This window comes from Miscanthus floridulus, chromosome 14 (genome assembly GCF_019320115.1).
Source record: "Miscanthus floridulus cultivar M001 chromosome 14, ASM1932011v1, whole genome shotgun sequence".
In the NCBI taxonomy this organism is placed as follows: Eukaryota; Viridiplantae; Streptophyta; class Magnoliopsida; order Poales; family Poaceae; genus Miscanthus; species Miscanthus floridulus.
In genome coordinates, this window is record NC_089593.1 from 85,854,003 (window position 1) to 85,865,628 (window position 11,626).

Sequence of the window (11,626 nt, forward strand, 5' to 3'; positions counted from 1 at the left end):
TTAGAAACATGGATGGATTTTAAGTTAAACTGCCCCTTCTTTCATCGTCAACTCGTGAGGCAGAAAAATGTCAAATCGTGGTGCCACTGCCAAAGTGCCAACAATTTTCCACATCACAAAAATCACACTATTTCTCGGCTGGAGCGTAAACGGACGGTTGAGATGATCTCTCACGGAGCCACAGGCCCACAGCTCTCCCTTCCCATTTCATCCCCGTGCTTCCTCTGTCCCCCCTGCTGGCCTGGCCTGCTCCCATCCCATGGAGCCCGACGCCGCCCAAAACCCTAGCCCCGTCCCGCCGCCCATCTCCGCCTACTACCAGACGCGCGCGGAGCACCACGCCGTCGTCTCCAGCGACTGGCTCGCGCACGCCGCCGCCGCCGCCGCAGCCATCCCCCCCGGCGCCGATGCCGCCGACGCGGCCGCCCTGCCCCCGCCCCCGTCGTCCCCCGGGGCCGGCGGCGGCGTCATCGAGGAGTTCAACTTCTGGCGCCGCAAGCCCGAGGCCGCGGAGGCGGTGGCCGCCATCATGGCACTCGCCGCCGTCATCCGCTCCAGCAGGGCCACCACCATGATGGAGCTCGAGATCGAGCTCAAGAAGGCGTCTGATAAGCTCAAGGTTGATAGCCCGGCCGATTTCACCTGCTCGGTTGCTCCGTCGTTCCCGCTTGCTGTGCTAATTAAGTGTATATTCTTTGATGATCAGCATGATTCCCTGAGCTATTTCTTTGTGCTGATGGCTTATCCGTTATTGGACGCTGTCTGTGGTCATGTTAAGCAGGATAGTAAATCGAAATTCCGTTTGCATAAAAGTGGCTCAGACCTTAATTAGCATTTCTGCCCGAGTTTTTAGTGGCACAGTCTCACCTTTATTACCATGCTCTGAATGACTTATTTTGTATAGTTGATTCAATGAAAGTCTGGAAAGCCAAACGCTTGATTGTCATAATCACTGTAATACACAAAAGCCCTCATATTACGCTGTTATAATCACTGAGTACTGACCCCACCACGAGAAGCTTGAGTTGCGTGCACATCCATTCCTGAACTTTAATGTCACCTCTTGTTTTTTGCACTGTCTTCCTTAATATCTTCTACCACCATATTTTTATCATAATTCTTGGAGTTTCGATCTATCCTTGTGAATGACATATCATTCATTGTGCTGCTCCTGGTTCTGGATTTAATTTCGCGTGTATTTTCTAACTATTGGGAATTGACACTAAAAAATGCCTATGTATTTCAGTCCTGGGATGCTACATCCATTTCTCTTTCAGCTGCTTGTGATTTGTTCATGCGGTTTGTAACGAGGACATCACATCTGGAGCATGAGAAGTTTGATGCAGCAAAATCACGCCTAATTGAGCGAGGAGAAAAATTTGGAGAGATATCTTTAAAGGTTATCCGCATATCCAAAACCTCCCGATTCTTATCTAGTTTCTGTACAAGAATTCATGCCTTTTTTTACTAATGCTTCGGGGGTGATGTTTTTTCAGGCTCGCAAGACAATTGCAATGCTTAGCCAGGATTTCATTTATGATGGGTGTACTATACTTGTCCATGGGTATTCCAGGGTAGTATTGGAAGTTCTAAAGCTTGCTGCATCCAATCGCAAGCTCTTTCGGGTACTATGCACAGGTATAGTGATTTAGTTGCAAGATGTGATAATCTGTTTCTACACAGATAGCTTGACGATGGCATACACATACATTGCATCTAGTGCTATATTTCAAAGGCCTCGTCTAGGCATCTGGGCTGACCCAACTCTCATTGGGGCCTAGTTACGCCTTGTCACCTAGGTGATGAGGCGTACCCAACTCGCCTTGGGTCACCTTGTCACCTTTGAAACCATGATTGCATGAAAGTGCATCAAAATGGTTGAAACTAAATTTCTTTTGTACTTTTATTAGGTATATTCTTATCATTAGCTGATGTGTAGTTTTCATCATGATGCATATCACTCTGAAAGTCTGAAGTTTTACGTCAAATTTTGGTATCCCATGTTTTTCTAGTTGCTTCCCACAAGGCTATAGCTGTTACATGTAGGCAGATGCCTGTGTGTTACTGCCGAACTTCATACCATGCTACTTGAATAGGGGATTGAACTTTATGCACTCTGAATTAATATATGAAGAGAGGAAGAGTCCTTTGTAATGCAACTGTTAAGGAAGGCCTGTGTCATCTATAATCAGTTCTGAATCGTGATTTTACATTTTACGTTCTGGCTTAATGCTGTTCTTGCTTCAGGAATAGGAAGCATACATGCATCCATTTATTACTCCATTAGTACGTGCAGATAACATGTTCTGAACCCTAATAATTGTCATGTCCGTTTATCATTTTATTGAACTGCAGAGGGCAGGCCAGACAGAACTGGTTTAAGAATGTCAAATGAACTTGCAGCATTAGGCATCCCTGTTAAGGTTCTAATTGATTCAGCTGTTGCTTATTCTATGGATGAAGTTGACATGGTATTTGTTGGTGCTGATGGGGTTGTTGAGAGTGGAGGCATAATCAATATGATGGGCACTTATCAGATAGCTCTTGTGGCTCATAGTATGAACAAACCTGTTTATGTGGCAGCTGAAAGTTACAAGGTAATGTATGCTATGATAATGTACTTCAATAATATATTAACATTACTTCATTCATGTTATTGCTTTGCATCATTACTTTTGGAATGCAATGAATTTATTAGTGACATACAATGTTTCTTCCTGAATACATGATATGATATGAAATCTGTTAGAGCATCTCCGGGCGTTTTGTAAACAACTCCTTATTTTGATTTTTTTAGCAAAAAGGGGAAAAAGTGCCCTCCAACAGTTTGGTTAAAGGGCTCCTTAAAAATAAAAAGTTGTCAAATATCCTCTCCAACTTGTAAGTTTTCCCAGTTGAGAGGAACTCCTTATCCTCTCTTTGCCCTGTCGTTTTCTCGGGAGATCGGAGTAAATTGGACGCATGATAAATTAAGAAAATAAAGGGTTCCAAGTGAGAAAGCGGTAAGAGACAAAGAAACTATTAAAAAAAAGGTTTGGTTGGTTACAAATAGTTCGGGGGTTCCCAATGCAAAATCGTTTAGGATGCTATTATAGGAGACTGTTGGAGACAAAATTTAAGGTTGCTATTTCTTCTGTTAACTTAGATTTATTAGTGTGGCAAGTAAACTATACCAAACTCCTGGAGATGCTCTTGGAGAATGTTTATAACCTTTAAGACTATTTTCAGTTATTAGCTTATTACACTTTGTGTTGATGTTGGAAGTTAAAACCTTATAACTATTATTATGATACTAACGCTGTGTATTTTGATGGTCAATTTGTCACTCTAACATGCTGCTGCTGCATGCAATTATCCTCTGATAATGTTGCCTGTGTCTTTTTCACTCTTGCAGTTCGCTCGGCTATATCCCTTGGATCAAAAGGACATGACACCAGCTCACCGACCAATAGATTTTGGAGTCCCAGTACCCACTGGGGTGGAAGTGGAGACATCTGCAAGAGACTACACACCTCCTCAATATCTCACACTTCTCCTGACGGATCTTGGTGTTCTGACGCCTTCTGTTGTTAGTGATGAGCTCATCCAATTGTATCTATGATCTTTGCTGTGGCCTGCAGATGCTATTGTTTCAATGGCATGCTACATACTGCAGTTGAATCCAGGGTTTGTCCTATCAGTTTTGACTATGATGTATGCCTGCCTTTATTGTGCTGATGCAATGTTTAGAAGAATTTCCCATAACAATTATGCTGAGAGAAGTTAACAGTTTTGTGAGAGCTTAAAGTACAACGATTGATGCGAATCTGCCCCAGACCATTTTCGGTAATAACCCTATTTGTAGGATGTAGCAGAATATGAATCCATTAGTATTGCCTATCCTTGTATGCATGCTGCAAATATAATTTACACAAGCTATTAGCTGAACAGGTAAAATGTTGATAGCTTCAGCTGCCTGTTGCTTCTGATTGAATGGATTGGAATTGAGTAACCGACGATGCCTAATACATTGAAGACAACAAGGATGGGTGCAAGTTTTTTAAGTTGTACATTATTATTAGGCCGCACTAGGCTGACGATCATTGAATCACAGCTATGAATTTTACACCATTGTCAACAATGCATGGCAGCTGGAACAATAGTATATGGCAGTCTAAGATTCTCAGATGGGTTGTGCTTGTACAAACATGTACTAGCATCTCTGGTGACTGGCGGTGAGAATGCAAACAATCCATAATCATAAGAGCAACCTACAAGAGTTGAGATCCAATTCAGCAACATTCGGGAAAAGGTAACATTACGACCCAAAAGGCAAATTCAATACCATTGTTTGCAAGTGAGAAATAACTAATGTGTAAAGCAAATCAGGATCTAAGTAGTTTTGAGACAGGAAGTACAAACCTAATAAATGTCTTATTTCTCGTTGCACTAGCATTATAATACAGAAATAATTTCTCAATTGGCTATCCATTACGGTTGTCCTTCTATCTTAAGCAAGGCAGCAAAATTTCTCTTCAATACAAAAGTTTGGATCGTACAAAGGTTTTTTCCAATGCAAAAACCAATCTTTTTGTGATTTAGTCAGTAAGGAAAACAGCATTCGATTCCCTAAAAATTTGTAGCAAAGCTTAGATGGCCCAGTGTCCTTGAAGATAAGTTGGATTGCTGGACTATGGTGATATGCCTACTCCTGAAAGTAATGTAGTTTGTGGATCACAGCTACTATCATTTTCTTGGGCCCAATTGAGACCATAACTGAAACTTCTTAATTACCACACTTAGTGTTGGAGTCCAAATTACGAAGGAATAAACTTGCCTGCTCTCCACCATCATGGAATTGAAGCAACTTCTAGCAAAAGTCTTGACTGCTGATAGCATGTTTCAAGCACAAAAGCGCCTCTTGATAGCATATTTCCAAGAGTTTGGCTCTGATCATAGATGATATTTTCAAAATTAAAATTACTATCTTTGTATGTAAAGTGCAAGAAGAATATAACTATATGCAAAGTATCTGTGAACTTGCAGAGAACAGGTAAAGCTTTATTTAGCTCTAAATCTCCATAATTACAACATTTTTTTATTTTTTTTGTTCAGACCCTAAGAACCATTTAAATGTTTCAGTCATTTGAGTTAGATCATTTGACCTGCGTTAAGGCTTTTAGGTGCTTCTTTTCATCAAGGGAAACAAATAACAGATAAAAATAGTGCTGTAAAAACTGTAGGTTCTGAAACAGATTCAAACACTTTTTTTTTCAGAAGCTCTAATTCATCAAGTAATTAGGAGGCAATGGTCATATTTTCCTTCACAATATAATACTATGTACATATGATGCTTTTTTCGAAGTCAACAATAATAACTTAGTTTCTGTAACAACATTATGTACACCATACATTCTAGGGAATTTCTGCAATCGATATTAATACACAATTTGGCAGCACTAATCTGGGTTGTCATGTTATATTGACTAAATAAAGTTGGGTTAACTACTTGATTTCAACTTGCAATCAGAAGCAAGGTAATAAACGATGTAGCCATTAACTTTCTTTTTTTTTACCACTGGGGCATGACATAACATATATTTTGTAACTAATAGAATGCGGTAAGTCAAATATTTGCTTTTTACAACTCATTAACATTTCATTAAAAAGATAGAGAAATTGAAGGTTACCTTGATAATGATGGTCATCTAGATGTTTATCCTCGTCCTTGAGATCACCCAGTCGTTGCGGTAGGCTCTGGGGAAGTAACTTTATACCAGGACAGGACATGATAGTAAGAAACCTGAGAGATGAGTATGCTTGAGGTCCGTTTGGTAAGGACACCAGGCTTTCGCAATTGCAAAGACGGAGCTTTTCCAGCATTGCGAGCTCTACTAAGAAAGGTTCCAGTGATTTCAAGCTCCAGCAGTCCACAAATTTTTAATTTTTGGTCGGCATCCAGCTGCCCTGAAAGGGTTTGAAGTTTGCTGCATTGTTTAAATTTCAAAGTCTTGATGGACAGAGGAAGATCAAGAATCTCTGACAAGCCATCGCAGTCGGATATGTCTAGATATTCTAGACAAGGAAGGAAGTGATGTTTGGTTGATGATGAGAGCTTAGCAACTGGTGTGGATGCCGTGGCGTCGCTGCAGGAGCCCGAGCCTGGAATTAATGCTGATTTGTCGTCCTGTGCTGCAGCAACACCTTGTGCACTCGTCAACATCATACTAGTATCCAGCTGCTTACTGAATGCGATGGACTCCAGCTTAGGACATCCGTCAATAGTTAATGACTCGGGTAGCACACTGGTGGGACCTCTACCAAACATGCACAATTTCGTATCTCCAGAGACTCCAGGCGTGGCAGTATTACACAGCTCCGTTCGGGCATAGACTGCTCAGAAGAAGCGTGTTTGCTTCCTGTTAGATTGTGGCATCCCCAAATTGTTAAGCTCCTCAAGGATTCCAGGCTCTGGAACACTTCCTCTGGCCAGTGGACAAGAGCATCGCAGGCCCGAATTTGCAAATCCTCAAGCTTCACTAAACATGCCCAAAGCGCCAGAGCACTTGACTGAGAGAAGAAAACGTCGCACGCGCTTAAGTCCATAACCGTGAGAGGGGAAGGGGATTTATTGTGATTCCGTTTCTCCTCACCATCCACCAATTGAAGCAAGCTGTCGCCATCCAGCCATGCTGCTTCTCTGTCGTCATCGATATGCAAGACCAGTTTGGACAACGACGAAGCAGTGATGATGCAGCTTGCTACCTCTATGGCCATTTGTGGATTGCCTTGTCGGATCTTCAACACACTTAGATTTGGTGCTTCAGGGAGACTAGTCAACTCTGGGCACCACAAAATTACTAGCTTCTCAAGCCGAGGAAATGTCACCTCTTCTCGTAGAGTTCCTTGGACTGCCTCCCATCTCTGAAAGTCTGGCAAACCATATAATTCTAATTCCTTCAGCGCTGGAAATGCCGAGCGCCACACAGTATTAATCAAGGTTTTAAATAGCCGGCTAAGCCTCTTAGCTGCTGTCCTCGTCAACAGCTAAGGGCAGCTATAGTGGGCTATAGCTGTGGCTAAGACATTTAGCTGTTTTTACAAAAAATTAAAAAAAAATACACAGAACCATGTCACAAATATTTAATTATTTGCTTGAACAAGCAATCAAGCATATATCCTACAATGTACAACTGATCTTTAAATTATAATGTGAACAATCAGTAAAGCTAATTTCAAATGAGCAGCTTAGTAAAGAAGAAATTTACTTGGTTGATCTAGTCTGCTACTCTGCTCTAGCCGCAGGCCGCAGCCGCTCGTGCGTGACAGCCTGAGTGCCAATAGGGCTGCGATGGACGAATGGATTGGGTGAGGGAGGCTTTACTGGGCCACGTGGTCGATTTGCTGGCCCAACAACAGTTTAGCTGCAGCTAAATTATGGTTCATTTAGCGGCAATCTCCAGCTATCTCCGGCTATTAGCCTCTTGCTTTTCTTAGCGCTAAAAGTGATATATCTTAGCTTTAGTCTTGCCCAATAACTATAGCCGGACATAGCTCCAGCTATAGCCAGCTATTTAAAACTTTGGTATTAATACCTCCGCCTGAAGGTTCCTTAATAATTGATGCTTTTGGTAATGCAGTCAGCCTTGCACAATCACAGATTGTCAACTTCTCAACCTGAGGAAATATTTGTTCTTCTCCTTGTACCTTGTTATTTAGGAACCACCATGTCTCAAAGTTTAGCATCCGGTCCAAAGAAAGCCCCCTCAGTTCCTTAAACGGCGTGACGGGTGCATCACCGCTGCACAGGCAACTAAGACTTTGCAATCTCCACAACTCGAGAACCTGTAGAGCTGGTAACTGCCACAGTGGAGGAAGCTCCTTGAGCTTCTCACAATCCGATAGTGTAAGCTTCACCATTTGTTGCAACGTATTCATCCATGTTGGATAAGTGCCACAGATATTGCCATATATACCTAGAACCTTCAGCGCGTCATGAGGCTTGAGGGCCTCCAGCACCTTATGATTGTCTTGTTCCTCTTCCTCCTTTTCTAGAGACGACGTCCATCTCAATGTCAATCGGGATAGCTCTTTCTTGTTCCCAAGGTCTGCTGCTTTTGCATCTGCTTCTGTCACATTCTCTAGCTGGCTTAGCTCTAGTGGACCACCAAGCTGGTCTAACTGACAAAGCTCTCTCACATTACTGCAACCAGAGCCAGTACCTGCTACAAAGCATGTAAACGTCTGTAGGGAAGTGAGGCGTCCAAACTCTGAAGGCATGCTCTTTAATTTTTCACATCCATGAATGTAGAGGTGACGGAGGGCAGTCATATACTTTATTTCCTTTGGAAGTCGTCTCAAATTGCCGCAGTATGAAAGGTCCAGTGTTTGCAGATTATATAAGATGCTTATTTCTTCAGGAAGTGCTTTGATAAAATTACTATTCGAGAGATCAAGGTACCTTAGTTGATGCAGATACTTTGGTTTTAAGAATGAACCTCGGTTGATCCTTAATGCATGAATAGATCTGTATTTTGATAAATGCTTCAGATATTCATATGCATGTCCATCATATATCAGTGTTTGGACAGCCATAGATCCTTTCTCTAGACAGCCATTCAGAGTCGTTTCTGGTACATCATCAGCTATAAATAAATGTCGAGCAGAATATGGAAATTTCTCACTTTGACTTGGCTCTGTAAATATGGTAGCACATTCTGTTCCCATAGAAGACTGTGCAACATCATGCATAAGATCATGAATCTTGCAAGTAACTCTAGGAGCCTTATTGTCATGGACTTCAAATGGGACTTCCTTCACATGTTCAAAAAATGACCTTGACACCAGGTCCATGAAGATTTGTTTACCAGTGATCTCAGGACTCACTCCATGCTGCTCTGAAATAAAACCATTGGCCATCCATAATTTGATTAGCTTTTCCACATCTATCTCATAATCCTTCGGAAAAAGAGCACAGAAAGCAAAGCATTGCCTCATATGTGATGGCAACCCATTATAGCTGAGCTTGAGTATCGGTAAAATTTCAGTTTCGTCATCGCATATGGCGCTTTTGCTCAATACAGCCTTCCATTCTTGCACACTGGCCTTGGTATGAAGTAGAGATCCCACGGCTGTAGCGGCCAAAGGAGATCCAGCACATCTCTTTGCAATAGCACCAACCATTTCAACGAGCTTAGCATCCCTTTCCTTTTTTGAACCGAATGCTCTTGCCTCAATAATTTCCTTGATGGAGTCTTCATGTAATCCTGTGATACTATAGGGTTCATCAGTTGTGCCCATTAATTTAGCAACTACTTGATCACGAGTTGTTGTCAGCACTGCACTGCCGCTGCTGCCATGTTGTAGGCAGGATTTCAGCTTTCCCCACTTATTGGCATCACGGTTCCATACATCATCCAAGACAAGGAGGTACCTCTTCCCGCTCACTGCTTCTTTAAGTCGATCCAGTTGTGATTTTTCACTTTTATCACTGCTGCTCCCCAGTGGTGTTTTTTCACTTTTATCACTGTTGCTCTTCTCTTTTGCTTTTGCTTCAACTATACTTTTAGCTACTAAATCAACTTCAAAGTTGTCAGAGACACATACCCATAGTTGCAACTGAAAATGCTTCTTAACTCCGGGGTCATTGTACACAAGCTGAGCTAAGGTAGTCTTGCCCAGGCCCCCCATTCCAACGATGGGAAGGACCATAAGCTGCGAGTCGCTCACTTGATCACCAATCAATTTGTTAACAACCTCTTCCTTCTCTTTGCCTCTGGATTTGCTCGCAATTTCCTGGTGGTCAATGATGTTTGACTCTGTCTGCCTCCAGTCCTTAGGCATTGGTGGCTGTGGTCGGAATTTGAACCTAAATACATGCATCTATGTGATGAGGACCTCAAGTGCTACAAGAATCTGGCGAAGCTTGTTGCCCATCCTGTAACGGAACACAACACGATTGTGAGTAGGAAAGAGCTTTATTACATCAAAGCCAAGCTTCTTGTAGTGCCCCTTCTTCTTGGCTTCCCGGCGGAGTGCCTCATACTTGAACTCATCGAGGGCATCATTCGCCTGGTAGGCCACCTTCCGGACCGCCTCAAGCCAAGCTTTCGGCCCTTCCCTGTGGGCTGCGGCCTGCTCCTCTGCGTCAGCGATCACGTCCAGGATGGCAGGCAGCTTGCGTTTGAGGATCTTGTGCTGCTCCTCCATGCCCTCCATCACCTTGTATTGGTCCAGGATGTAGCTGGAGGCCTTGTCCTTCACCATGGACACGAGTGGCCTGACCACCATGGTGGCCAGAACCTCTGCCATCGGAGCTCTTAGAACACACAACACACGCGAGGGCAGGGTGTACGCAGAGAAGTGTGGTTGCAGGATGAAGATGAGGATGGGTTCAGCAACTGATTTTGAGGAAAATGGGAACTGATAATTAATGTGAGCTCTGACCTTGGTTAGTGACAACTAGTATCACGCTGACAGCTGGACAGATGACTGATCGGGGCACATAGATTAACCGACCCATGTGAGAGCATGTGCGTTTTGCACTACAAAACATCCACTTGCATCTTGATTCTCGATGCCCAGCGGTTGACAAGGGAGCGCAAGATTAGTCTAGTCACAAATCATCTTGATTCTCGGTGCCCAGCGGTTGACCGGAATCAGTCAAGGTGATAGATGTGCTATCATTGGCCATGCGTGAAAAACTTTTTTCAGTAGTGAAAAATCTCTGGGATGTCTCGCAAAAAGAAAAATTTAAAGTTTACATTTGTTGTGCGCGCTGAGGATGTCCACAATAGCAAATGGAATGCTGGCCGTCCAAGTCGTGATGGGTGGTTCTCGTTGCGTTGACCGACGGGCGTAGGCGTCGTCTGGTCAGAGCCCTGATGCGCCCAGAACGTTGTCGTCTCGCCATTGGTCAGCCCGTGGCCAGTGGCCCGCGCGCATGGGCGCGCCCGAAGGACTAATGTACTCATGGTATCATTAACCTTAAAAACCCTGACGATGCATGCCATCATCCTGTGCCAATTTTATGATCCATATTACATTGTTTGTCCATTTATTAAAAAAAAAAGAGTTTTGCTCCAATGGTCCTTTCCATGGAAACTGCACATATCTTAAAGCATCTAAGTAATTATTTTAATTAATTATGCTCTGATAATTATTTGGCCCGGCCCTACCCTTCCATAGATCGTGGCCCGCCCATGCCCACAGGACCAGCGCGCGCGGACATGTTCGTGTGAGCTATTCCGGCCTCGCTGTCGTCGGTGAGCGTCAGGTACGCCCAGAGGGAGGCAGCTTCGCCTGTACGTAGTACGGGAGCTCGACGTCCTTCCTGTTCGCATCCTACTCCAAGCGCCTCATGGGTCATGGCGTCCATCCAGATAGCTCCTGTCGCTCGGTGCGCCGGCAATGGCCGTGACCCTATCGGTCCTTGCAGGACCTCGTCCAGGATCAGCTGGTCGGCTGTACACCCGGACGGGGAGTGGCACCTTACATGAGCAAGTTGACTCCAAGCGTCTTCTATACATGCTTACAGCCACACCGGGCCCCAAGATCAACCGAACGCGTGCTCGCCGGCCGGTGCCGTCGTCGTTGGTGGGTTGGGTTGGGTCGCAACAACCTCACACGTCCAAGCCGGCGATCGACC

The 11,626-nt window shown here is 43.8% G+C and overlaps 1 protein-coding gene and 1 pseudogene across 1 annotated transcript; one reads left to right on the forward strand and one right to left on the reverse strand.

Annotated features, from left to right (window-relative positions):
• The first annotated feature begins 209 nt into the window (after window positions 1–209).
• Window positions 210–3,805, forward strand: LOC136504642 (uncharacterized). Its single transcript, XM_066499598.1, has 5 exons — window positions 210–619; window positions 1,247–1,399; window positions 1,497–1,638; window positions 2,356–2,597; window positions 3,395–3,805. The coding sequence occupies exons 1-5, from the start codon at window positions 260–262 to the stop codon at window positions 3,599–3,601; spliced, it is 1,104 nt and encodes a 367-aa protein (XP_066355695.1). The 5' UTR covers window positions 210–259; the 3' UTR covers window positions 3,602–3,805.
• Window positions 3,806–4,859: 1,054 nt separating this feature from the next.
• LOC136505559 (disease resistance protein RGA2-like) lies at window positions 4,860–10,355 on the reverse strand (annotated as a pseudogene).
• Window positions 10,356–11,626: the final 1,271 nt, after the last annotated feature.